Here is a 23,100-nt window from a genome sequence, read left to right as displayed (position 1 = left end):
GCACCTCAGAAGCCTCTGTAATGTGGCCACTTATCCAGTAAAGTCTCCTTCTAGCCCCAGGGCCATGCACAGGACTGGGAAGACAGGCAATAGTGCCAAATGCAAAACATATTCATGTCCTTTGAATAAAAATTACAAAAGAAAAACCTGAAAATACAGCACATCCCAAAAATTATTTTAAAATAAAATGTGAATCTCTTTTTCTACTGAAACCCCTCATCAGCTGGTGAGTCTTCACATGGGATTTATTCTTTGCTGTATTTATTTAAGAAAAAGAAATAAAAAGCAAGCAGTAAAGGGTTTCACTTGAAACCTGGCTAAACTCAAAGCTTACACTAAAAATAAATTTTAAAAATCCATAGTGTATCATGTTAAATATTAATTCAATTTGCAAATATGAGCACAGTCTTAAGGAGATCGTCTGTCAGGAAAAGAAGTAAAACCTGACCTCTCATAGATGTGAACAAGAACCAAGTCTTTTGTCAGTATTACTGCTCTAATGTAAAATGGGTGTAAGAAGAAAATTGGCCAGCATCTTTTTGCCTGCAAAAGCTTTCTGTGCTGGGCTGCCTGGTCTGGCTTTCCACTCTGCCAGCAGTGGCATTAAAACAAATATGCCTCCCACCCCTGTTACACTGGTTGATGCCTTGCTGTGCTGGCTTCTGTTTCCAGCAAGGGGAAAATCTCTGCTGCCCTATTCTGCAGCTGGTTCCATTTCCTTTGTTCTCATTCACCTGTAATTGGAATTACACAATAAAAAGACACAGCCCATGATTACAGGCTCCTTGGGCAACAGGTGTTGGTTCATTCCCACAGTGCAGGCATAGCCCTATGCTCAGCGTGTTGCTGGTGGGGATCTTTCTGGCTGCTGTGCTCTGCTCATCCTAAGAGATGGGAATGGGGAGAAGGTATGTGTCAGGAGGAAAAACGTTTGCTCTGAGTTCTGAAAAGTGTTGTTGCCAGCCCTACATAATGTTTTGAACCAGTTTAAAGGGCTTTTCTTGAACAAAGGAAAAGGGTGAGCTTTGCCTTTTTGCATCCCTGTCCTCCCTGTGCCAGAGAGGGTGATGAGCGGCCAGTGCGAGCTCTGGTCCAACAGCAGTGCAGCTGAAGGTGGCCCTCTCCAATAGAGAAACGCTATGCTGGGTATTTAATTGCAGTTTTTGGAAGAGTGGGCTAGAAAGCAAAAATTATGTTTCAGACCAGGGGAAAAATAAGAAGAAACCTAATCTTTGGTATCTGTTTTCTTCCAGAGGCTTACAGCTCTCCTTAATGCAGGCAGGTTCCTAGATCTGATTTTTTTGCACCCTGCAGTAGCTTTCCAAACTAGAGATTTATTTGCAGGGGCAAGAGTCTCTTATCACTGTCTCTGGCAGGACTTTTCTACCTGATAATCCCCGTTGTAAAGATCTGGCTTCCAGTCCTTGCTTGAATTGGGCAAACAGTGTAGGAGCCCAGTTTGCCTACATCCTGCATGTGCATCTTTCTGAGAGATTTGGCCTGAATATCCAATCTGACCTGAAGCCCAAACAAAAAAGGGAGGATTGGAAAAAAAAAAAATCTTGGTTTATGATTGAAATCAAAATTAAAAAGTAGTCTAAACAATAAAACTCACTGGAATCTGCTCAACCCTAAATAGCCATATAACAATCTCCATAAAACACTTCCTCTACCATCACTTATCTCCACAGCCAATCGCAGCCATATCTGAATGTTGCTGGAGTTGTCTGGGGTTTTTTTTAACCAATTCTCAGAGATTGAGTAAATCTTTATTTAAAAAAAGGTATTCGGAACTCTGGCAAATCCACTTTTCCTCCATGCTGGCTAGGAAAATATTCAAGGGAAACTTTAGCCAGATGCTTATGATGGTGATTAGCAAAATCCTAATTAAAACTGGTTTATATAGTTGATCATAGTTGTATGAATCTTAGAGCAGCATGAGTGCACTGCAGAAGGCTCCTGCTCCTACTTTTTGCCAAGTGTAAGAAGAATGCATCTGAGATTACCTTAGTTTTTTGCTATTTACCCCCACCTGCAGGTGGTGTCTAGGAGATGTTCTGCAGTCCTTATCCTTGGTCTCTCTCTTCAGCCAAGTGCTCCCTGTAAGAGAAGTATCCCCTGGAGCTTGTCTCCAGGTATTTCTGAGGTCTGACCCAAATGCAGTGAAAAAATTATAGTTAAGGACAGCACTTTATGCAAGGTAGGAATGGTGCAGAGTTTCAGGGAGGGCTAGTACCAGGTGGGGCTGGAAAGGGCTGGGAAATGTCACAGCTTGACTGGGAATGTCAAGAAGGATCTTCCATCACCCCCTTTTGTGCCAGGCCACCAGTGCCACTCAAATCCCTCTAGAGCTGTTGAGGGGCTTTGGTACTGCCTGGCCACCCTGAGAGCCATGTCCCTTCCAGCTCGCTCCCCTGCAGCACATTGCTTCAGGGGTCCCCCTCTGGGCCAAGCCTACGCAGAGCTCTGCCCTGCCAATAACCCTGAGGCTGTGCCTGGGAAATGCCTACGACCAGCAAGAGAGAGGCTGTGCTGCAGCACAAGCCTTCAAAAGCTGTCACTGATGTAAAGAGTGAGCAATAGAGTCAGCCAGCTGCTAGCCAGGGAAGTCATGGTTAATACACTTTCACGTGTTTGGCCTTTTCTACCTGTCATGCAGCCTGCCAAACTGCTCTTTCTTCTTGCCTTCTCTCTTTTCCCTCTTTCTCTTAACAAAACCAAATAAATATACCTACTGTGAAAGGGAACAGAGAGTAGGGACAGGATTCAGCCACTGCTTCCACCACTGGTCTGAGGTTTGAACCTTCTGTGCCGGCTTCATGGTCTCTGCCTCAGCTTTCTCCTCAGTAAAAGCAGAGTGATAATACTTGCTGTTAATGAAAATACTTTTAAGATTAGGTACTTTTAGAAAATTAACATAACACATTCCTGAAATTGTCTGAAGTTATGACAACTTGCTTATAGAAATTCTCCTGTGGTAGAGAAGAGATAAATATTTTGAAAGGCTTACAAGTTAATGTGATGATAAATGCCAGGATCTTATTTTTCAGACTGTTCTGTTTTACTTTCTCTCTGTTCCCTACCTGGGGGCTGCGTTACAGCTCTGCTCCCAGCAGTTGCAGGCAGCTGCTGGTTGCAGGGGGAGAACTCCTGTGGCATTATTTATGGCAGCTCTCAGTGAGAGGACAGTGATTTACTGTGCATCATCTTCTGCAGCTGTGAATGTGCAGCATGGCAACAGGGCCATTCACTGGAATCCTAATTTTCAGTTGACACAGAGGTAGAGAAAGGTGAACTGGCTGGATAAAAATAAGGACCTGTTAATATCCTCCTTTGCCCTCCCACAAATAAATTTTTACTTTTTGGAACTGGGAAATTAGGGTTGGGAATATCCCACCATTCACGCTCCCATCTCTTCTGCCAGACAGCTTTTCAAGAGAAGTCGGAACAGTCTTGATTCTTCCTCTAAACTTAGGAGAATTTATGTTTTGTATATAGCGCCCTTTCTCTTACGTCTCTTCGCCAAACTCTACTTTTAACTGCAGCAGATCTTGCTAGAGACACTCTCTGGTGGAACCTGGTTGTCACCAAACCTGCCCCATGCTCTGAGCTGAACAACATGCAGCAGGACAGCAACAGGAGCCCTCATCTGGCTCTCGGATCTGCCTCTGCTGGCAGAAGGATGGAGCTTGCTTCCTTGTGCTATCAAAAAGAAGTTGCAGAATTTGACCTCCTGCTCTTGATCTTGGAAAAGATATGCACAGATCGTCTGAGCAGGCTCACTGGCTTATCCAAATTGAATCTCGGTGCCAAGTCGCTTGGTTTTGACCTACACTATAAAATTGTTAAACTCCCTACAAAGTCATTGGCATTCTGCACAGGGGAGTTGACAGAATAGCACCTGGGAGTGCCTTGTGTTTTATTTCTGGGGTTATTTCTTCTGGCCACAGTTTATCTGGCACAAAGCACAGGAAAATGATGGCATACGTTTTGTAATGTTATGCGGCAAACCTTGGCATTGCTTTCTGTCAGTAGCAGAGAACCAGGCCAGGCTGCTGTGGCATGGTGTCTTAAGAGCAGGAGCAAGCCCAGCCCTGTGGGAAGCTGCTCCATGGGCTGTGCCTATGGGAGAGGGAGGAAAGGGAGAAGGAAGGAAAAGTTCACTTGTTTGCTCCCAAACTTCCTCCTCTGAGATCTGGATCATAGACATTGCATAACTGCAAGTGGGATTAATCATTTCATTTAAAAAGTGACAGTAGGTACAATAACGGAGGGTAAGTGTACCCATTATCCGATCTGGCTGACTATGAAAGATTTTTGCTTCAAGGCATCTCCTGTAATTGCAAATTTGGTTGGTCAAGCTGTAAAGCACTTTTAGGATACAAGTGATGTGTGCTGTCATTGCTATGCAAGCTTATGTTTTGTATGTCTGCTATTCCCCTCAGCTGAATGGAGTATAAGCTTCAGGTCAGTTATCAGTTGACTGGGGATAGGGGGGAAAAAACCCAGATGACCTCTCTGAAACCACCAGAAACCTCCCAAACACTGAGAAACAATTAGTGGCTTTCATGCTGAAGAACTAAATGCTGAAATTGTGTTGCTTACTTTTAGGGATAGAATGTAAGAATATTGCTTACTTTAAACATGTGGACTTTGACAACCAAGATACGCAGTGAAAGAAGGCAAAATTGCTTATGAAAACAAATTTTGTTGCAAAATGTGAAATGCCTTAAAATCATTCATGAGTTTAAAAGACAAAAACCAATATCCTGTACTATTGCTCTGTCAGGAAGTTTATTTTATTTTTATTTTTTAAACATTCCATTTAAAAATCAGGATTGGCTTTACTCTTTGAAACTTGCCCTGTTTACATTATTTCTAACTTACAATTATGTACATTTGCTGTTGAATGTAATCATTGGACACTTCAATATGAAATATTAAAAATATAAGGCATTAAGAAGGGAATGTTCTTGCCGGTGGCAAGAACTTACTCTTACTCACTCTCTTATTTACACTTCTTACTCTAAGGAAAAGGCTCAGTTCTGACCTGTATGGATGAGTTGCAAAGAAAAGTAATTACTTCCTCCTGCTTCTGCCTGGGCTGAAGCTTCTGAGAGAAGACTTAGATATGCTAGGGGCTTTGCTAGTATATTTTCCCTAACAAACTTGTTTTGTACAAACCAGGTGTCCCTCAAGTTTGTATGAATAATATGGGCCTAGATTTTGAGGGAAAAAGGTATGAGGTGAAATGCAAAGCTTCAGATCCTCCTGCCAATTCCTTCCGCTCTGCTTCCTCCAGCAGAGAAAGTAATGCTAGGTCTGGATTGTACTGCCTTGTTCCGAAGCGCAGAAACTCAGATGACAGAATAAATACCATTATGCACATGAACAGGTTCAGCCCTTGCTTATTGCAATGCAGAAGGGAACCAGAGGACCTGATTAGGCAAAGTTTGGGAGACAAGAATACAGCAGAAGGGACCAGAGGACCTGATTAGGCAAAGTTTGGGAGACAAGAACACAGCCAAGCTAGCTGGCTGTGACTCCTGGAAAAACTGCAGCATTACCAGGGAGAGATGCCTTTATTAACAGCATAAACACTCAGTCCCCCCACAGATTGTTATCTGGAATGAATGGCACTCAGTTCTTATCAAGGCACTTGTCCGTAATATGGAAATCTCACGTAGTATGATCCTGCGAGTAAACACCATGCAGCTTAATGCCCTGATTCCTATCATGCAAAGTAGATTGCAGCCCCCTTAGGACACACACTGCAGTGGAAGGTAGGCAATAAACCATCAATTATTAACTTTTGTAACCCCCAATAGCTAGCAGGGTTTCTGTACCAGGCTTCTTCACCTCTCCATATTGCTGGTAGTCCTGCAAGGGCACCAAAAGATGCTTTGTCTTCAAAATCTGCCCGTTAGCTCTCCTCTTGGCAGAAAACCTACATACACAGGGTCAGCAGTCTGGCACACTGATGTGTTACTGAAGGTAATCACTAAATCTGGTGAAGGAGAGTGGCTAGACAATTCCTAGCTTATCTCCCTATATGAGCAACACGGTTGCAAAAGGCAGCAGCGAGGTATCACATCCATTAGGGCTGCACACAGATTGAGCGTAGCACAGCAGTCAGGCAGCTGCTTTGCTTGCAGAGCTGTACTACTCTATCTTTAATAATTTCCTTCTACACCAAGGCGAGGTTAAAAGATCTGAATCAAGGTAGAGAAACTTATGATCTCATGTGTCTTTAAAAAAACTTACCTGATGCACCTTGGGAGGGAAGGCAGGCAGAACTAGCCCCAGAGCAGCCAAGGTGCCCTAGGCAGTATTTCCAGAAGCACCCATCTCAGGAAGATCTATTTGCAACTTGGGCCAGGCTTGTGTCCAAAGTGTGGTTTGTCACACTTCTAACCTGAACAGCAGGAGTAGATTTTCTCAAACTGCAAGATTTAGTGTAAGAAATCTTATTTTTTCTTAACGATGGTCAAATTCACTCTTCAGTGCCTCCTATAAATTTGGCAGGGACTCTTGTAATTTCCTAGTCAGATTTGCAGCAATTCCTTAGGCTTCCCCAGATAGCCACTATACTGCTGTGTGTATTTGAAGAGTATTCATTAGTATGATTTGAGAAAGGCTTTACAGGAAGAACATGTTTTGGTGCTGTCTCTAGAAACGTTTTTTCTATGAAACGCTTTTGTCTGGGAAAACAAAGTAATTAATTAAATTTTGAAGCACTGATATATCGTATGTGATACCTTTAAAAATTTTCACTCTCAGTGTCCAGAAGCTTGTTTGAAGAGGGCTCACCTCAGTATAACATTAATCTGTAAGGTCGGTTACTGCAGTGTTAACGTTCAGAAGTACTGGTTTCAAATCCCACTAAGTTTAAAACCCTGGATGTGAATGAATCTGGGAAGCTTTCAGTACTGTAACCAAGTACCTAGGAGATAAAAGCCTCTGAGATATTTTTAAATGTCAAATTTCAGACCCAAAGCTTATTACTGTGATTTGATCTTCAGACTCTCTATTTATCTGTCTAGCTTCTCCTTTTCTATCAAGAACTCTGTTCACCTTAGAGATAGCTTTAAACACAACAGATGTACAAATCTGACAACAGATTTTGCTTCTTTATAATCCAAAATGAGGATTGGAAATTGAACTATGTAAATAATTTGTTTAAACACTATCTAAAAGAAAACTTTAAGGTTTTGCTTTTTATTTTTAAGGGCTTAAATAAAAGCACTGAACAAAGTTTTAAAAACTGAGAATCATCAGTTATGTATTTTTGTCATCTTTGCTTATGTAAATAGCAAATCAATGTCAAATATTCAAGTGCTGCCTAGATCTCTTTAAAAATGAGGTGTTCTAGACTGTCAGTTAACAGGACTTAATGTGACTGATGTGTCTTCTCTTTCTCAAAATGTGGATGTAGGTAGTTTGTATAAGAATGAGGCTTTTCACTGCCTGAAGCATGACTCCAAGCAAAGATGATAATTTCCAGATTCTTACACTAAAATGAAAGATCTTTTCCTGCCCCCAATAACCCAAATATCACAGTGTGCTTAAGGATGATGCTGACATTTTCAAAGACCACCCAAGGTGTTCCCTTTTTGACTGCAGATATACTCTGGGTCTCTGTGGGATACTGTCTTCCCTTTTCAGGTCTCTCGTGTCTTTTTGTCTTGCTTTCATTCTGCCTGTTATCAATTCTTTGGAGCCCAAATTTGACATTAGCAAAGACCATATTGTCATAGCTGTAATGAGTGCTTGACTTTTAAAAGTAGCACAAACATATACAATATATAAAAATTTAATTTTACTAGTCACTACAGCTCTTAAGATTAATCATGGCAGTAATTTGACTTCTCATGTAATTGCTTCTTAGCTGAAGATGAGGCTTGCATATTCATTCAAGGCTAGGTCAGGGTCAGTGAACTCCCTGTTTATTTATCCTTCTCATAGGACATTAGCAGATAGTCTAAACAGATTGAAGTTATTTTTTATTGCAGCAGGAAACCCTTTTTGCAGGACAAGGATGTGAGACAATACACACACCAATATGATTAACAGTCAAGTTCCAATGTTTATTAGAAAAACAAGTCCTTATATATTCTTGCACATTCTAAAAATAACAGCAAATCTGTGTGTTGCTCTAGCGCATGCTCATTTCAAAAACTAGTTCCTCTCAGCACTTTCAATAAGGACTACTAACCATGCGCAGCCAGTAGATGTTTCTGCTTTGTTATTTTAAGGAATCCCTTCTTATCTGTTTCTTCCCTAACAAGCACAAATTCTTTTGCTTTTGGCCGTTGTTAATCTAGCTGCCATTAATCTTCTAACACAAGTGCATCATTAATTTAGATGCCGTTAACCTGCTAACCAAAATGCTGATGATACTTTTACATTGTCAGTGACGCAGAAGGTTCGCGACCAGGCATACACACCCACACCTTATGATCTTTCATTTTAAAATATTTTTTCCTTAAAAGTAACATTTTAATATTTAATTTTGGTGTTTAATTTATCCCTTCGTGTTCAAGAAAACGTGAGAATGAACCAGGATCTTTGGATCTCATAGATGATGTTGGAAGCATGTCAGTCAGCCTGACAGCCTTTCCCGGCACCAACTGAGGGCAGGAGGTGCAGAGCTATCCCGGTTGCAAGGAGAGCAGCAAAGTCTGCTTCGTTCTTCTGCAGACTTCAGGAGCTGTTCCTGCCTTCATGTGCATGGACTAGCTTTTGGTTTATGGTAATGAAAGCAAGAGGAAAAGTAGGCCCCAGGCATTCATGTGGCCATGAAGTACTGCATTTTTTGTAAAGCTTAGTCACTGTCATTTTTCAAGTAATTTTCTAAAAGAGGACTGGAATATGGGTAGTGCACAGGAACCAATATACCTTGAAAGTACATTTCTTTGTTTTAATAAGATTGGCAGTGTACCATAACTTGCCATAATGAATTAATTTGGTGTTTATTGTAATGGCACCGAGCTTAATGAACTCTTGATATTTATGCAACTGTCTGTAGATGTTCTCTCGTCATTTGGGATTTATAAATAGATACTAATACTTTTTATCACTACTTTCTCCTAAGCAGGAAAGATCTACATGGTGAAAGGCCACTTAGGCTCACCTCAACTTTTTCTATACTAAAAGTAATCAGAAGATCTTGAATAACCTGATTTTTGCCTTTATCTAGGTTTCTGAATTGTTAGTATTCCACAAAACCATGTGACTTGAATAAAACTACTATAGAGCTGTCCTTACAAAATTCTACCACACTTGTATAATAAATATAGTTAATATCTAATTTCTTATTACTGCAGATGCTGTTTCATGTAAGTTTAGCCTTCTGTATTTGAGAGAGAGTGTCCATGTAAGTTTAACAGATTTAAGTAAAAAGAAGTTCACTAATTTGAACAAAGTAATACTAATTTATGGGATCCAGGTCATAAGTGCTGCATCTTCTGAAGTTAATGGTTAACTGCTGGGCAAAACGGAAGGTCAGCTGTTTTCCCTCTTTTAATATTGTCTGATATGCTAATCCTTAATGCTGAACAGCAGGTCTGGTTTACTACTGATTCTTCTGTTATATCTAGAAGGTGAGATGCTCATCCTTGTTTCTCTGCACACTGACTTCCTACCTACAGCAGCATGATGCCAAGCCCTGCTGAAGGGCAGATCAGAAGGCAACCACCTGCCTGCCCTCGTGGGGCACGTTAGTTTGTTTTACATCTGCTTGGAGTCCCTGCCAGAAAGCAGGCTTTGCAGCTGGACCCAAGGGCACTCTTGCTGGGTTAAGTGGTGGGAATGGGTGGAGAGGGAGTGCGGCTTCATCTAATCTGGCAGCCCAAGCTGCATTTGGCTGGAGTGAAAAATTTCCTCTCGTGGAGCCTGTGATTGGCAGGTCATCAAAATGCTGGCTTGAAAAAAAACACAAACCACAGAAAAATGGAAAAGACTCCCTCTAAAACTAGCATTTTTGTTTACAGATTTCAAGACCTGTAGTCTAAGGAAGAACTGGAATAGCAATGATCTCTCTGCTTCTGCATGCTTTGCTCATCTTGCAAGCTCTCCTAGCATCACCTCAGTGTGCTCGGGAGCAGGCACTATCACTGCTGCTCCCTTTTCTCTCACCTCGGGTCAGCTACTTCTGCCCTACACCTTCCCATGCTACCTTCACTTCTGGGCTGTATTTTTCAGTGATCTGGTGCCTCTTTTAATTCTAAGCTTAGGTTTAGGGGTGGCTAACTGGGTAGTGCAGCTGGTTGCAGGCAAGCAGCTCTTTTTCAATGAACACCTTCCCACCAGCTCTTAAACACTTTTGTATTTTATTTCTGACTATTCCCTATCTCTTTGTTATGTGTGTTTGAGCAAGACAAAATCACACAGGGATACTCCCCTCCTGTAGGTAACTGCAGATATATCCTTCACTCTCCACAGCAGCTTCATAACAGTCCATGGCTGTAATAAGATGCAAACATGATCAGTTGGGCAGCTGGGGAATGACAATATTTGTTGGCACTGGGGATAGCATCAAAATGCTTTGAGCATCAATGAGCATCTCCTGCAAGGCTCAAATGATAAGGTCAAAATAATGAAAACTCATCAAGCCTCTGTGAGAAAATTAGGTGCTGCTGGTGGGGGATGAGGTGAAAAGGACCCCCAAGAACCTCCTGCTTGCCTGTTTCCATCTTATTCCATTTCCCTCCCCATGGTTGGGTCTGCCTTTTCCCTAGGGAGGAGGCAGCAAGCTGGGATGGGCAGTGGCTGTTCCTCTCCTGCACCAAAGCCCTGAGCCAGCCTCGCAGGTGGCATATGCAAGAGCTCTGACGCTGAGACACATGAGCTTTCTTTGCCAAAACCTAAAGCCTGATCAGGGAGATGCAGTAGGGGTTGGCATCACTCCAGTTATTGCCATGAATATGAAAGATTCAGGCAGTTGCTTCACTAAAACAAAAAACTCTCCTTGTGGGTTCCTACCTGTCTACTTCAATAACTGAAGGATGGTCACAAATCGGCTTAGTTTTATGTCTTGTTTTACGAGTGGAACCAAACTCTACAAAGACTTGGCACCAGATTTTTCTTAGAAAAGCTCCAGTGTGGAGCTTTTGCCTGAAGGGTTTGACTCTTGGCTAGCCACTGCAGAAGTTACCTGAGCTCTTTTAACTACCTGGCCCCGTCTGCAGGCACCAAGCACTCCCAAACACAACCGGTGTGAGCTATCCAGGAGCTCCCCGGGAGCAGGCACAAGGGCTGGGACCTTGGCTCAGGCCTCCAAGGCACAGCCCACTGAGATACACAAATAGTGCTTTTTTTTTTTTTTTTTTTTTCCTTTTTGATGTATTTACTTTTTCTCCCCCTTCTGACAGTGGGCATTCATTGCATAGTTCTGCACACCTCTCTGCAGCAGCCTGATCCTGGGAACTAAATACAGAATAGCACCTCATCATCTCCTCTTCCTTGTCAGTGCCAAGGGTGAAGTTATCCCTCTGGATAACACATTCCTAGTGAGGAAGCTGATATTCAGTAACCTTTGACATCACGGACTATGCATTGGCGTTTCTGATCTCATTGTAGATGGCCTGTCGCATCTTTTGCTACTGATAACTCAGAATAAAATGATTAAAAAGCCAGTGTTGTCACAAATGTCTCCATTTTGTAGCATTCCTGACACCTTGCTGTCATAGTAAGTTGGGGGTTTTTTTTATCTGTGGGTACTTTGCAGGAGTAATTACATTTCACTGCCAGCAGCAAAGTACGTAGTTACTGAGTTGAATCCAGCCCTATTCCCACTGATTCAGTAGGATTTGTTCACATCACTGTCAGATTTGGAAACCACAGGCAGTTCAGTTTTCTGTGCTTATATCTGCTAGACATCACTTGGCACTGTGATTTGGGGACCAAATTAGTTAAAGTGCATGCAGACATTTTCTTTTGTGCAGCTTAATAACTATACATCATTGCCTTGAAAATGTTACTGTAACAGTTTGCCTACTAGAGAAAAAGCTATTAAGACCTGCACTCTATCCATAAGCAGGTTTAAAGGTCATATTTTTTCAGACAAATCAGTTTATTTCAATATATAGGCTTCTTTTGTAAGCTTTTTAAGACTATAGTATTTCAAAACAGCAGGAACTCATGCACCCTGTTTATTACTTTCTACCACTCTTACTACTGGCTTCTGTGTTGCGATACTACTCCATGCCAATACAGCAGGCTCAAGGGAGCCAAGACTGTCAAGGAAAAGTTCAGTTGTAAAAATTTGGGACTTGTGAGAAGAGGCATTTGCTGGAATTACAGCATTCAGCACATCATTACCATTCAGAGCATTTAGTTAATGCATTATTATTTTAGTCATCTATTAAATTTGAAAATCAAGTATCAAACTGATTGTAGTGTCTGCCACCCAACAGGTATCTGATTAGAGTCTGTAAGGGCACCCACCAGGAACCGCAGCAAAAGCACGTATTTTTATGGAAAGAGTGCCATCGTGTGGGAAGCTCCTGCAGCACGCAAGTATAGCAGTGCCTACGTGCTATGCACGCTTGCAAGAAACCTCCCTTCCTCATGTTGTTTTTCATGGAATTTCAATAAAAGTACGATTTTCATTTCTGAAAATGTGCTACAAAAATAGGAAGTTCTATAACTAGGAACAGGTTGGTAGTGTTAAATCTTCTTAACATGTTAACTATTAATTTGATTCCACAAATGGGTGAATTCAGAAACAAAGTGTTTACTAAGTCTAATAGAAGCAGGATCTCCTTTTTCTCTGTATGAATTTAATACAGTTAGATATTCATGCTCTTATAATTTCTCTTGGTATGTATTTTATCTCTCAACATCTGTTTTCAGCTGCAGTTTTACAAGGTTTCATGATAAACTTTCCATTTATCAAGCTTGTCCGTGTAGTGATAAAATTACACTCCCTGGTTTCTGCTTCTTTTTTATGTTTTCCTTTAAATAACTGAACTTATATGTTGCAACCGTAAAGAAAATTGACAATAATTAGCAGGAGTACAATTAGGAATAAATCTCTGTTAAAGAACAAGCTAAAGTTCAGTATCTTTATGCAAATGCCTGTTGTTGAAAAGATGGCTTGTGTAATCAGGAATTACACTGACAAGTGAAGAATCATTTAATTAATGAGAACAGAGCAATCATTTGGATGGTTCATTCTATTACTGACTGAGTAAGAGAGAGAAAATAGTCCTGCTCGGGGATTAGAGCTGGTACTGGAAGAAATAAGCCCCACAGTGTTGTTCTGTTACTGCCTTGTGTAGATGGTACAGTCATTTCTAAACATAAAAACATATGCCAAGTGTTTGGATTGGGCATTGAAAATTAATCTTCTGTTACTCCACAAGAACCTGTACAAAAGGATTCTGTTTATGCTGACTATCTGCTGCATAGACTGGACAGACTAGAATACTTGGTCCAAAATAATCACCTATGTCCTAATGCAAGGTGCTAGGGCAGTGAGAACCAGAATTATGGTGAGTTATGTCTGTAAGCACTGTATGCCATGATAGAGGCTCTGTTAGCAGTCACAGAGGAGTAATTATGGTAGGAAGGGATCTCCAAGGCCTCCAGCACAGCCCTTTTCTCGAAGAAGTTCCAGTTAGGTCAGGTTGCTCTGGGCCTTCCCCAGTGGGCCTTTGAGTATCGCCAAGGATGGAGATGCCACAAATTCTCTGTTCCAGTTTTTGATCTCTTCTATTTTCCTTTTATATGGTTGGAATTGCTCATGTTCTGGTTTGTCCCGGTTGCATCTCTTCCTGTCACTGGGTCTGGCTCCAGCTTCTCTACACGCTCCCAACAGGCAGCCGTAGGCAGCAATGACAGCAATCCTGCATGTGGTCCCTGTGCCTCCAAAGCTTCTCTGGACATGGATGTCTCCTAACAGCTATCCTGTCTTTTGCAACAGAATGGAGAGTCCTTCCACCCTTGACTTATCGCTGCCTTGGGATAGGGCTTCTCTAAATTGGCATTGGGATTGGGACATTTCAAAATATAGCCCAGGCAACTCTGACCTTGTTCACCGTTCAGCAGGGGTGGACCTTCAGCGACGTCCTGTCAGCAGGCATTGCACAGAATTTATACCACTTCTGATAAACACAAAGCTATGCAAACAAGGTGATTCTGGCATTTCCAAAGCAATGCGTATCACCCGCAGTCTGTTCCTCAAGGGCACTATTCCCTTTGATACAGCACAGAGGTGGACAAGCAGTTCACCTCTGAACATGTTGAGGGTTCAGCCATCAGTGCTACTCCTAGGTAGGAAGCAGAAGCTCACTCCAGAGCTGTGCTGGGATTTAAGCCACTGATGGCTGTGTGAACCCATCCCTGCTAGGACCACAGCATAAGAATATGGTCATTTGGATGTGCCATAGAAAATTTAGTGGCTTAATTGACATGACTACCTGTTGAAGTGGCATTAGAGATTTAATGGTCTCTGTACAGAGCAGTTGCCCTGCGCTTCTGAGGTGCATTCATACTGCCTTTCATAACTCCCTTTCAAAATACATGTATTTTTCTGAGGTTGAGGTAGACCACCACATTGAGCTGTTATGGTTGCCCTGAGTCAGTGGGACAGCTTTTCTTCGCCCTTTGATGCCGTACAGTCTCTGGTAGCAATATCCCAGGCCTCTGCTGGTTTGTGTGCACTTGGATTTTTTGCATGCTGTGTCAAATGATTGCACAAGTAATTGTTTGCCTTCCAACTCTGAAATGAAAAACAAATTTATTACATGAAAGAAAACATTCCCCCTGTTTTATTCTTTTTAAGTGTAATCATTGAATTTTTTATTTTGGGTAACCAGATGCACCCAGCTGATACTCTAGTCATTCTGGATGTTTTTAAAAAAACACTCTCCTCAGGAATAAATGAACTACATATGAAAGTCTTTTTCCAAACAAAATTCTCGTTTCTCAAACTGTTCATCCCACAGGAAGTCTAACTAAATACGTTGGCCTTGCAAGCTGCCCAGTAACTCTTTGGCATTGTTCTGAGTATGTAGGTGCAAGGTAAGTGAATTCCACAGCAAAGAACCTTCCTATGGAAATCACTTACCAGCAGGTCACATGCTCCCAGCAAGGTTACTTTAGGTCATCACTGACTGCAATTATTATGATTCTGCTCTCTCTCCAAAGCAACAAGTAGGTAACCTAATAAAGATCAGTTTACAATCAAGTAACATGTATCCTGTGGTACAACTGAACTGTATTTTCATTGGTTTGTTGTTTTGGTTTTTTTTTAATTGATATGTCTCCAGTGATTAAAATACAAAATATATATTGTCAAATATCGAATGCACTGCAGAAGTCAACTGACATAGTCTGTAGTGAAAGCCAGTTAAGAAAACACGGTTTATTAAGTAAAGCATTTTCATTAAGGGTCGTAAAAGAAGGAAAGAGAGACTTGTGTGTGCTTTCCTGTATCTAGAGTAGAGCATACATATCCATATGCTCAGTCTTACAGATGACCCCGTGTTCAAGCTTTCTTTTCTGGCTAAATCAGTCCATCTGGATTCATCAGCTGCTTGGCTTTCCAAGACACATGGGAATGTTGCAGGTAGTTGGATTATATCCTCACGCTCTCAGGTGCCACCTCCACTGCCCCACTGTAACCCCTGACTCTGTGCTTTCTCCTCAAGGATTTTGGAGCTGCAGCAGAATGGCGACATGGACATACTGAAGCATAAGTGGTGGCCAAAGAACGGTCAATGTGATCTTTACTCATCTGTGGATACCAAACAGAAAGGAGGTGCCCTGGACATAAAAAGTTTTGCAGGTGTTTTCTGCATCCTTGCTGCTGGCATTGTCCTATCCTGTTTCATTGCAATGTTGGAAACGTGGTGGAATAAAAGGAAAGGCTCCCGGGTTCCATCAAAAGAGGTATTAGACCCTCCATTTCTCCTGGGGAATTTTCATGCACCCTAAAGATTGCTGCCTTGACTTTATATCATTAGAGAGGGTGGGAAATCAAATTGAGAGATATTTCCTTAGTTTGCTGATTTTTTAAGGTAAATGTTGTTCCTCAAAATCTTGTTAGCTATTCTTTCTAGAAAAGCTTGAATGGAAAATTATATTGATGATGTATAAATATGCAGCTATTCTGAGTAAAACAATGTTACTTGCAGAATAGTACATTATTAATACATCAATATTCAGTTCATTATTCCCCTTGGTGAGAGCTAATTCATACCAGTAAGTTCAAAGGTTTCTTGGATTCTTCTTGAAAAATATATCCCCTAAGATCAGTGACTGAGTCTTTCAAAATAGATTTGCAAAGTTTATCCCATTAATAATCAATTAGCTTCTTAAATAAGCTTATCCCTGTTTTCAGAAATGTTAACCTCTTGAGACTTCCATGAATTTCAGTTCTCATTGTTTCACCTGAAGTCCAGGGAAGCAAGAGTATGTTCAGTTTTTCAGATTTGGCCAGACTTATTTCTGAAATCTACTACAGACTTTTTTCAGAAAACCTTGGACAGAGACCACGGAGAGATATGTTATTTTACACCAGAGTTTGCTTTTGCACCTGCACGTGTAATGCTTTCTTTCCCGTGGCAATTTACCTGTCCCTTTACCAACCATCTGAGCCTTATACAGTCTTAAAACAAATTTCTCACCTTCATAATTAAATCTTTAGCTCTACAAAATACTAGAAAAACGTTAGGAGACAAACAAAAAAAAAAAAGTTATTAAAATGTACTTGGCAGAGATGCCCAAAACTGAACCTAAATAACAAGCTTTAACGTAGCACTCTCAGTTACAGCTTTTCTATCTGTGCAGTTTAGACACATCTGTGTAGCTTGTGGGGTATTGCTGTTAATTTGTTGCAGTGGTCTCGCCTGCTCTACAGTTTCTCCATTGTGTTTATTCCTGCTAATCTAATGCTGTGTAATCAGGCAGGATTAATTATACTACCTAATTAGACAGCATTGGCACTGATGTTAGAATACGTTTAAACTTTTCTTGCCTGTTTTAATTCCCAAGCTTTTTTTGTTCAAGATCTGGACCAGACAAAAAAAAAAAAAAATCTCTAGCCTTTAAATTGGGTTTCTCAGGAATGGAAACCATATAGTTTCAACTGGTAAATTATTAAAAAAGCCTAAAATTTACTAGATTGTTGTTTATCCAAACTTTCAGAACTTCATACTTCATATTTATCTGGTGCAAAACATAAAAATAAATAACAAAGGAAAAGAAAAAACAACCTGGCTATTTTATATAACTATAAAATTTCCTTCTTCAATTTTGACTTAGAAAAATTCACATGTGTACTTTCCACAAATGGTATAATTTGGCCTCCTTGATCTTTGTTACGTGGTCATTAGCTCAGCATTTAAAATTGCATCTCAACGCTAAATTGAAAAGCTTGGCTCAAAACTGAGTTTAACATGGACGTATGTGCTGAATGTCCCCACTATCCTGGATGTGGGGGTCATTCAGCAAAGAAATACATCTTAACTAACTTTCTTAAAATTCATTTTAGCTTCCATGAAATCCATTGGCTCTTCCAGGCCACTAGTCCAGAGTCGGGGGTCAGATTGGGCCAGTTTGTGGTCAGCAAGCCAACCCTTTTTCCTGGTGGCTGCCATCTTGTGCTCCAGAATGCAAGCATTTATACTGAAAAAAATTGTCTTATGGTTGCGAAGATAACATTTCGGTCGCGTACCAGAAGTAATCCATTCAATGATGTCTGCCTGAGTCTGCAGACAGCCTTAAACGGTAGCTCTGAGAGAAGTATGAACCGCCCCAGTAATCTCAATGGGATGTTGACTCTGAAGCCTGATGATAATTTAAATGTGAAAACTGCTGAATATTTCACTACTGATCACACAAGAGAGAAGAGGAAAGATCATATTATGGAATATGCACAATCTTACTGTGAGTGGGTCTCATTTTGGTGTATCAATTGGGTGGAGATCGGGTTGTGGGTTAAGCATGGGAGAATATCACCGCTTATATATTTTCACTGGTCTGACCCTAGCCCCAAATGCATCTCTGTAAGACAAGAAAGAAGAATATTTTGAGTAACTTTTAGAGGCTCAGAAGTGATGTAATTCTTATTATTTCCCAATTGGCATTTTAAATTACAAAGTATTTGTATGTTTTTCAAAATTTAAAAAGAAAAAAATCCCAAGCAAACAACAACAACAAAAGGAAAAATCAAACAAAACCAAAAGCCAACTAAAACCACCAAAAACCAGGAAAAATATTTAGGACTGTCCCTCAAGAGATATAGTCATGGCTTTCACATGCTAACGGAGCCTCTGTATATTTCTTTAGCTTTCAATGTGGCCCCAGTTCTTCTGCATCCATATGCAGCTGTAAAGTTTTTAGGAGAGAGCGTTTGGTGAATGCGTTTGGTTTTGGTGTCACCTGTGTGGTTGTTATGTGCATCCATGTCTATGTCCACATGTAAATAAACTATAGACAGAAAGCTAAGTCCAAGAAATGAGCACTGAATTTTTTCCCTCCCATGATGAGTTCACACCAAAGCCTATGTGATCAGTGATCACCCAGTTCCTGGGAGATCCCTGATGCCCTGTTCCCTGCCCCTTTTCCCACAGTTTGTCTCCCTGTCCCTGCCCTCGGAGGGTGAAATCCCAGAGGGGAGCTGGCTTCTCAGCCTCCTTCCAGTCGGTCTCTTGTGTTTGGTGTGGTACCAGTGCAAATATTCGGTGATCTGTTTTGCTAAGTAGATGAACTCCTGCAGTTTGTTCTAGGTGTGGACTTTTTCAGAGTGCTTGACTTTATTCCTAGACAAAGGAGGGATCTCAAGCCCATTCGGTATACTAGGAGTTTTGCCATTGATTCAGGGAACTCTGGATCAAGCCAGTCATTGAATTGCAGTAATCAAGGCTGGAAGTCATCAGTGCACATCTGTCGGCTGCCTAATTATCCTCTGTGAGGTCCTAGAGTGTGAGATATTTCTAGTGGCCTGGAAGAGCCAGTAGATTTCACAGAGATTAAGGTAAATTTTAAGGTTAGTTGAAATTGATTTTTGTTCTGAATGAGCTGTGCTACCTAGACTGAGGGAATACCTGTGTACATGTATACTTAATGCCACTTGAATTAAACTTTGCAGTTCAGTAGAAATATCTATGTACAATACAGGTGGTTTATTGTCTCACCCAGGACTTTCTCCTCTTTTTTAACTTCTGTGCATTAAATTCTCAATTATAACAAACAAACCTGTTTTAATTGAGTTCTCTGGGAGGAGAGATTTAAGAAGGAAAAGGGACAGAGGTAAGAGGAGAGGTGATATATTATAATGAATACCCCAGGCCACCTTCCCTTCTTCTCAGCCACAAGGGCATAACTCCATCAGAATTGATGGAATTGCTTCTTTGTAGGTAAGGGGAGAATGAATCCCCTCTGTTGGCATCATAATTTAAAATTGCCTGGTGTACTCTTTTCTGTGTGATGTCAATGAATCACCAGTGCTTTTTTTTTTTTTGTCTGGAAGTTCAGTTTTTCTACACCACAATTTATATTATAAAGGTAAAAGGCAACCTGAGATGTATTTAGTCCTTCTTTAAACCCTAAGAGGATGACAAAGATGGCAACCTGATCCCTCAGAGCCTCCCATGTTGACATTCAAATTTAGTCCTCCTTGCGGAGTTGAAGAACTGGCATCATCATCGCAGGCATTTGAGATTATGTTTTGCTTTCACGGCATGAAGTTTACTGTTACTCAACTGTTGCTAGTCCAACCCAGCTAGCTCCGAGCCTGGCTTTTCCTGGTGGAAACCTACACGTAGTGCTTGGAGTTTTGTTGTTCAGATTCAGGATTTGAAGGTAGCTGTGGTGTAAGGGTCTGCCTCAGTTTGGCTTAGCCCACTCAGTCTGAGGCGGTGGGGGTGTTTGCTGGTGAAGTTCAGAGATGCCGTCAGCCAGCAGCCAGCTGTAGTTAATTGTGCGTTGTGCTTCCTGAGCAGTTCTGATCGCACCGTGGAGCTTCGACCCAGCACAAATGGCAATGGTGAGCGGTGCTTCTTGTTTTTCTCATTCCCCAGGATGACAAGGAGATCGACCTGGAGCACCTCCACAGGCGTGTGAACAGTCTCTGCACAGATGACGACAGTCCCCATAAACAGTTCTCCACCTCATCGATTGACTTGACCCCGCTGGACATTGACACTTTACCCACACGTCAGGCACTGGAGCAAATCAGTGACTTCAGAAACACTCACATCACCACAACCACCTTCATACCAGAACAGATCCAGACTCTGAGCCGCACGCTGTCTGCTAAAGCTGCTTCAGTTTCTCCTTCGGCAGCGTGCCCGAGCACCGAACTGGCCCTTTCAGGCACAGGGCACCCAATGGTGGCTTTTTCAGAAGCCCCATCAAAACAATGTCATCTATCCCTTACCAACCAACTCCTACTCTGGGGCTGAATATCGGTAGTGACCCAGACCGAGGCACCTCCATCTGAGCATCAGACCAAGTTTCTTCACTGTTTCTTTTTTTAGGACTCCCTTTGCAAGGAGCAGCTGTAATATTGTGGGACTAACATGGATGTAACCTTTTTTCCTTTTCCTTTTTTTTTTTTTTTTTTTGAGGGATTTTTTCTGATTTGGTTTTTTTTTTCTTTTTAAATTTTTAAATTTTATTTAAGAATCAGGATTATTAGTAACAACTCTTCCTCCTTCTCTTCTCTGCTTTCTCAGTCTGGTCTCCTCTGTCTCCCCTTATTCTCTTTACTACTTGAATAACTTATTCTTTGATTTATCGCCACGTTAGGTGTTGGTTACTTCAGGCTTTTCATATACTTTAAATATAGGAAACGTGCAGCGATTCATGCATAGAAAAACCCTGAGGATTACTTTACAGAGGGCATTTGCTCCTCCTCCCTCTCTCACCACCTTTTTTTACTATAACTGCAATAACTTAAGTCCTTTTCATATATTCTGCTGCATCTGATCAGCGCTCCACTGCTGTGTGTCCTGTTAACTGTGGACAAAGGCAAACCCTGCAGTTTAAAAAATGGAAAAATGTTAAAAAAAGGCAAAAAGAAAAAAAAAAAAAAAAAAGTTAAAAGACCATTCAGGCCCCACAATACGAGAATGCAGTTTTGTAGGATTACAAAAAGCCATTACTATGCCAGTAAAGACTACAGTTAAATCTACTTTTGCACTGCACCAGTGCATATGACCTTTATGTGATTGTACAGTGTTAAAAAGTTTTTCTTATGTACAGTAAACTGTATCATATGGCAGAAGCCTCTGTTGTGTTAAATAAATTAGTATCTCATACATATATATATATACATATATACACACAGGTATGTATATATATATACATGTATATATAGCTATAAAATGGCAGCTGTTGCTATTGCAATTCATTTAATAAAGCTTAGTAAAAATGTGTTGTATACAGGAAAGATGTACAGTGCAGGGGGTCTTTTCATTTAGAAAAGACAGGTTGCTTTAATGTTATTCTGACTTGCATCGTTTGCCAACAGAGCATATTTTATACTTTTTTATTAGAACATCCAGGGCAATTTAACATTTGTACCTAGGTGTAACTCTTTTGGTTAGGTTTTGTGTTGGCTATGAGCATTCTATAAGGCTAACCTTGATAATTTTACTTTTAATTAATTAGACAAATGGAACTCTCTCTTAGGTACACCATGTTCATGAACAACTAATATAGCTCTAGAGAAGTTTAAATATAGATCAAAGGTTAATAAATTATTGTCCAGATCAGTACAGTCGATCAATACAATAATGATGTTAGTGGAGAAAAAAATAAGCCCTTGAGAAATACAGATGTGGCCTTAATTATAATCACGTATTGTTCTAAGGAAAAAAAAATATAAACAGGCGCTCATTTTAACCCTTTATATGTTAAGTAGATTTAGAGGAGCTATGCATTTTTTACATTAATGTCAACTGTATAGAACAAGAGAAAGAACAGCAGTGAGAGCAAAATCAGTGCCCACTTTGGCACCAGCTTTTTAAAGTAACACTGTTACCTGTTAGAAACGTAGGAAGAGCTTTCAATTTGTAATCCTTAAAACTAAAAATGCGGTTAAGTAGAAAGCAAGCAGTTATCCTGTGAGTTTTTTGGTTTGGTTTATTTTTTAATGCAACCATATACTTATTTTAACCTAACTCATTCTTTGGCTAGGATTAATAGGAATCAGCCTATGTGATTTGCTTTAGGATAAATTAAAAGGTATATTCTTCAGATCTATTCTATTTTAATGCTAATTCTATTCTGGGGGAGCATCTTGTACTTGTCACTGTTTGTACTAAATCTTCAAATATTTGTCTACTGTGTAAGGCAGAACAAATTCTTATCGTGCAAAAGGCCATTTTGTTTCCAGGGTAGCAAGTGTCTAAAAGCATGCACAACTTGCTTCCCCCTTGTAACATTCATGAACTCATCCACACTTCTGAGAAAAAAAAAAAAAAAAAAAAAAAAGAAAATTTCTTTCCAACAAGCTACGTAGGGACATACCAGATGTTGCAGTGATTTTAGCTATTAAAAATACCTGTTAACCATGTACGATATTTAAAATAGGCCTATTTTGATGTGTTGCCTATTATACAGATACACAAAACACTTTTTGGAGGCCTCAGTTACAAGTGGCAGAGCTTTCTGTGTATAATTTGTCTAAATAATTTGTCTAATAAAATTGTTTTCTAAACTTGCGTTTCCTCCTGTTCGGTTGCTGAGTGCTGTGGGATTTTTGGTCTGTGGCAAGGTGTCCACTCTTGAATGCTTTTGCCGCACCATTACTGAGGGTATTTAGCCCACGGAGATGGGATGAGCTTGCCAGGCTGCCATGAGTCAGTCAGTAGAGCATCCATGGCAATCACCAAGTTTTACCATGTTTATCAATGTCAGGCTTAGATTTCAGAAAACATATATGGACAGCATTTTGGAGAATGATTTTAGAGATCATTGTCAGTGACACATACAGGAGGTGATTTGTAGAAATACTGCATCCTATCTCTATCCTTTTTAGTGTAATCTAGGAATTTTCTTGGAACGTGGTCATTATTTTTATAAAATCACATTCTGCCATCTTTATTTGCACAGAAGTTAGTTTTGCTCTGATACTGGACATAC

General features: G+C 40.6%; 1 protein-coding gene across 1 annotated transcript in view; it reads left to right on the top strand.

The window, feature by feature from the left end:
- The window catches only part of GRID2 (glutamate ionotropic receptor delta type subunit 2), a 594,006-nt gene extending 573,425 nt beyond the window's left edge, over positions 1-20,581 (top strand). Inside the window, 3 exon segments of the mRNA XM_026848052.1 lie at positions 15,657-15,897; positions 20,031-20,321; positions 20,324-20,581. Of these exon segments, the coding sequence (XP_026703853.1) occupies positions 15,657-15,897; positions 20,031-20,321; positions 20,324-20,452 (661 nt within the window). The 3' untranslated portion in view covers positions 20,453-20,581.
- Positions 20,582-23,100: the final 2,519 nt, after the last annotated feature.

Source organism: Athene cunicularia, assembly GCF_003259725.1.
Source record: "Athene cunicularia isolate RWA chromosome 4 unlocalized genomic scaffold, athCun1 chr4_part2, whole genome shotgun sequence".
Taxonomy (NCBI): Eukaryota; Metazoa; Chordata; class Aves; order Strigiformes; family Strigidae; genus Athene; species Athene cunicularia.
This window is presented reverse-complemented; position numbering and strand designations above follow the sequence as displayed.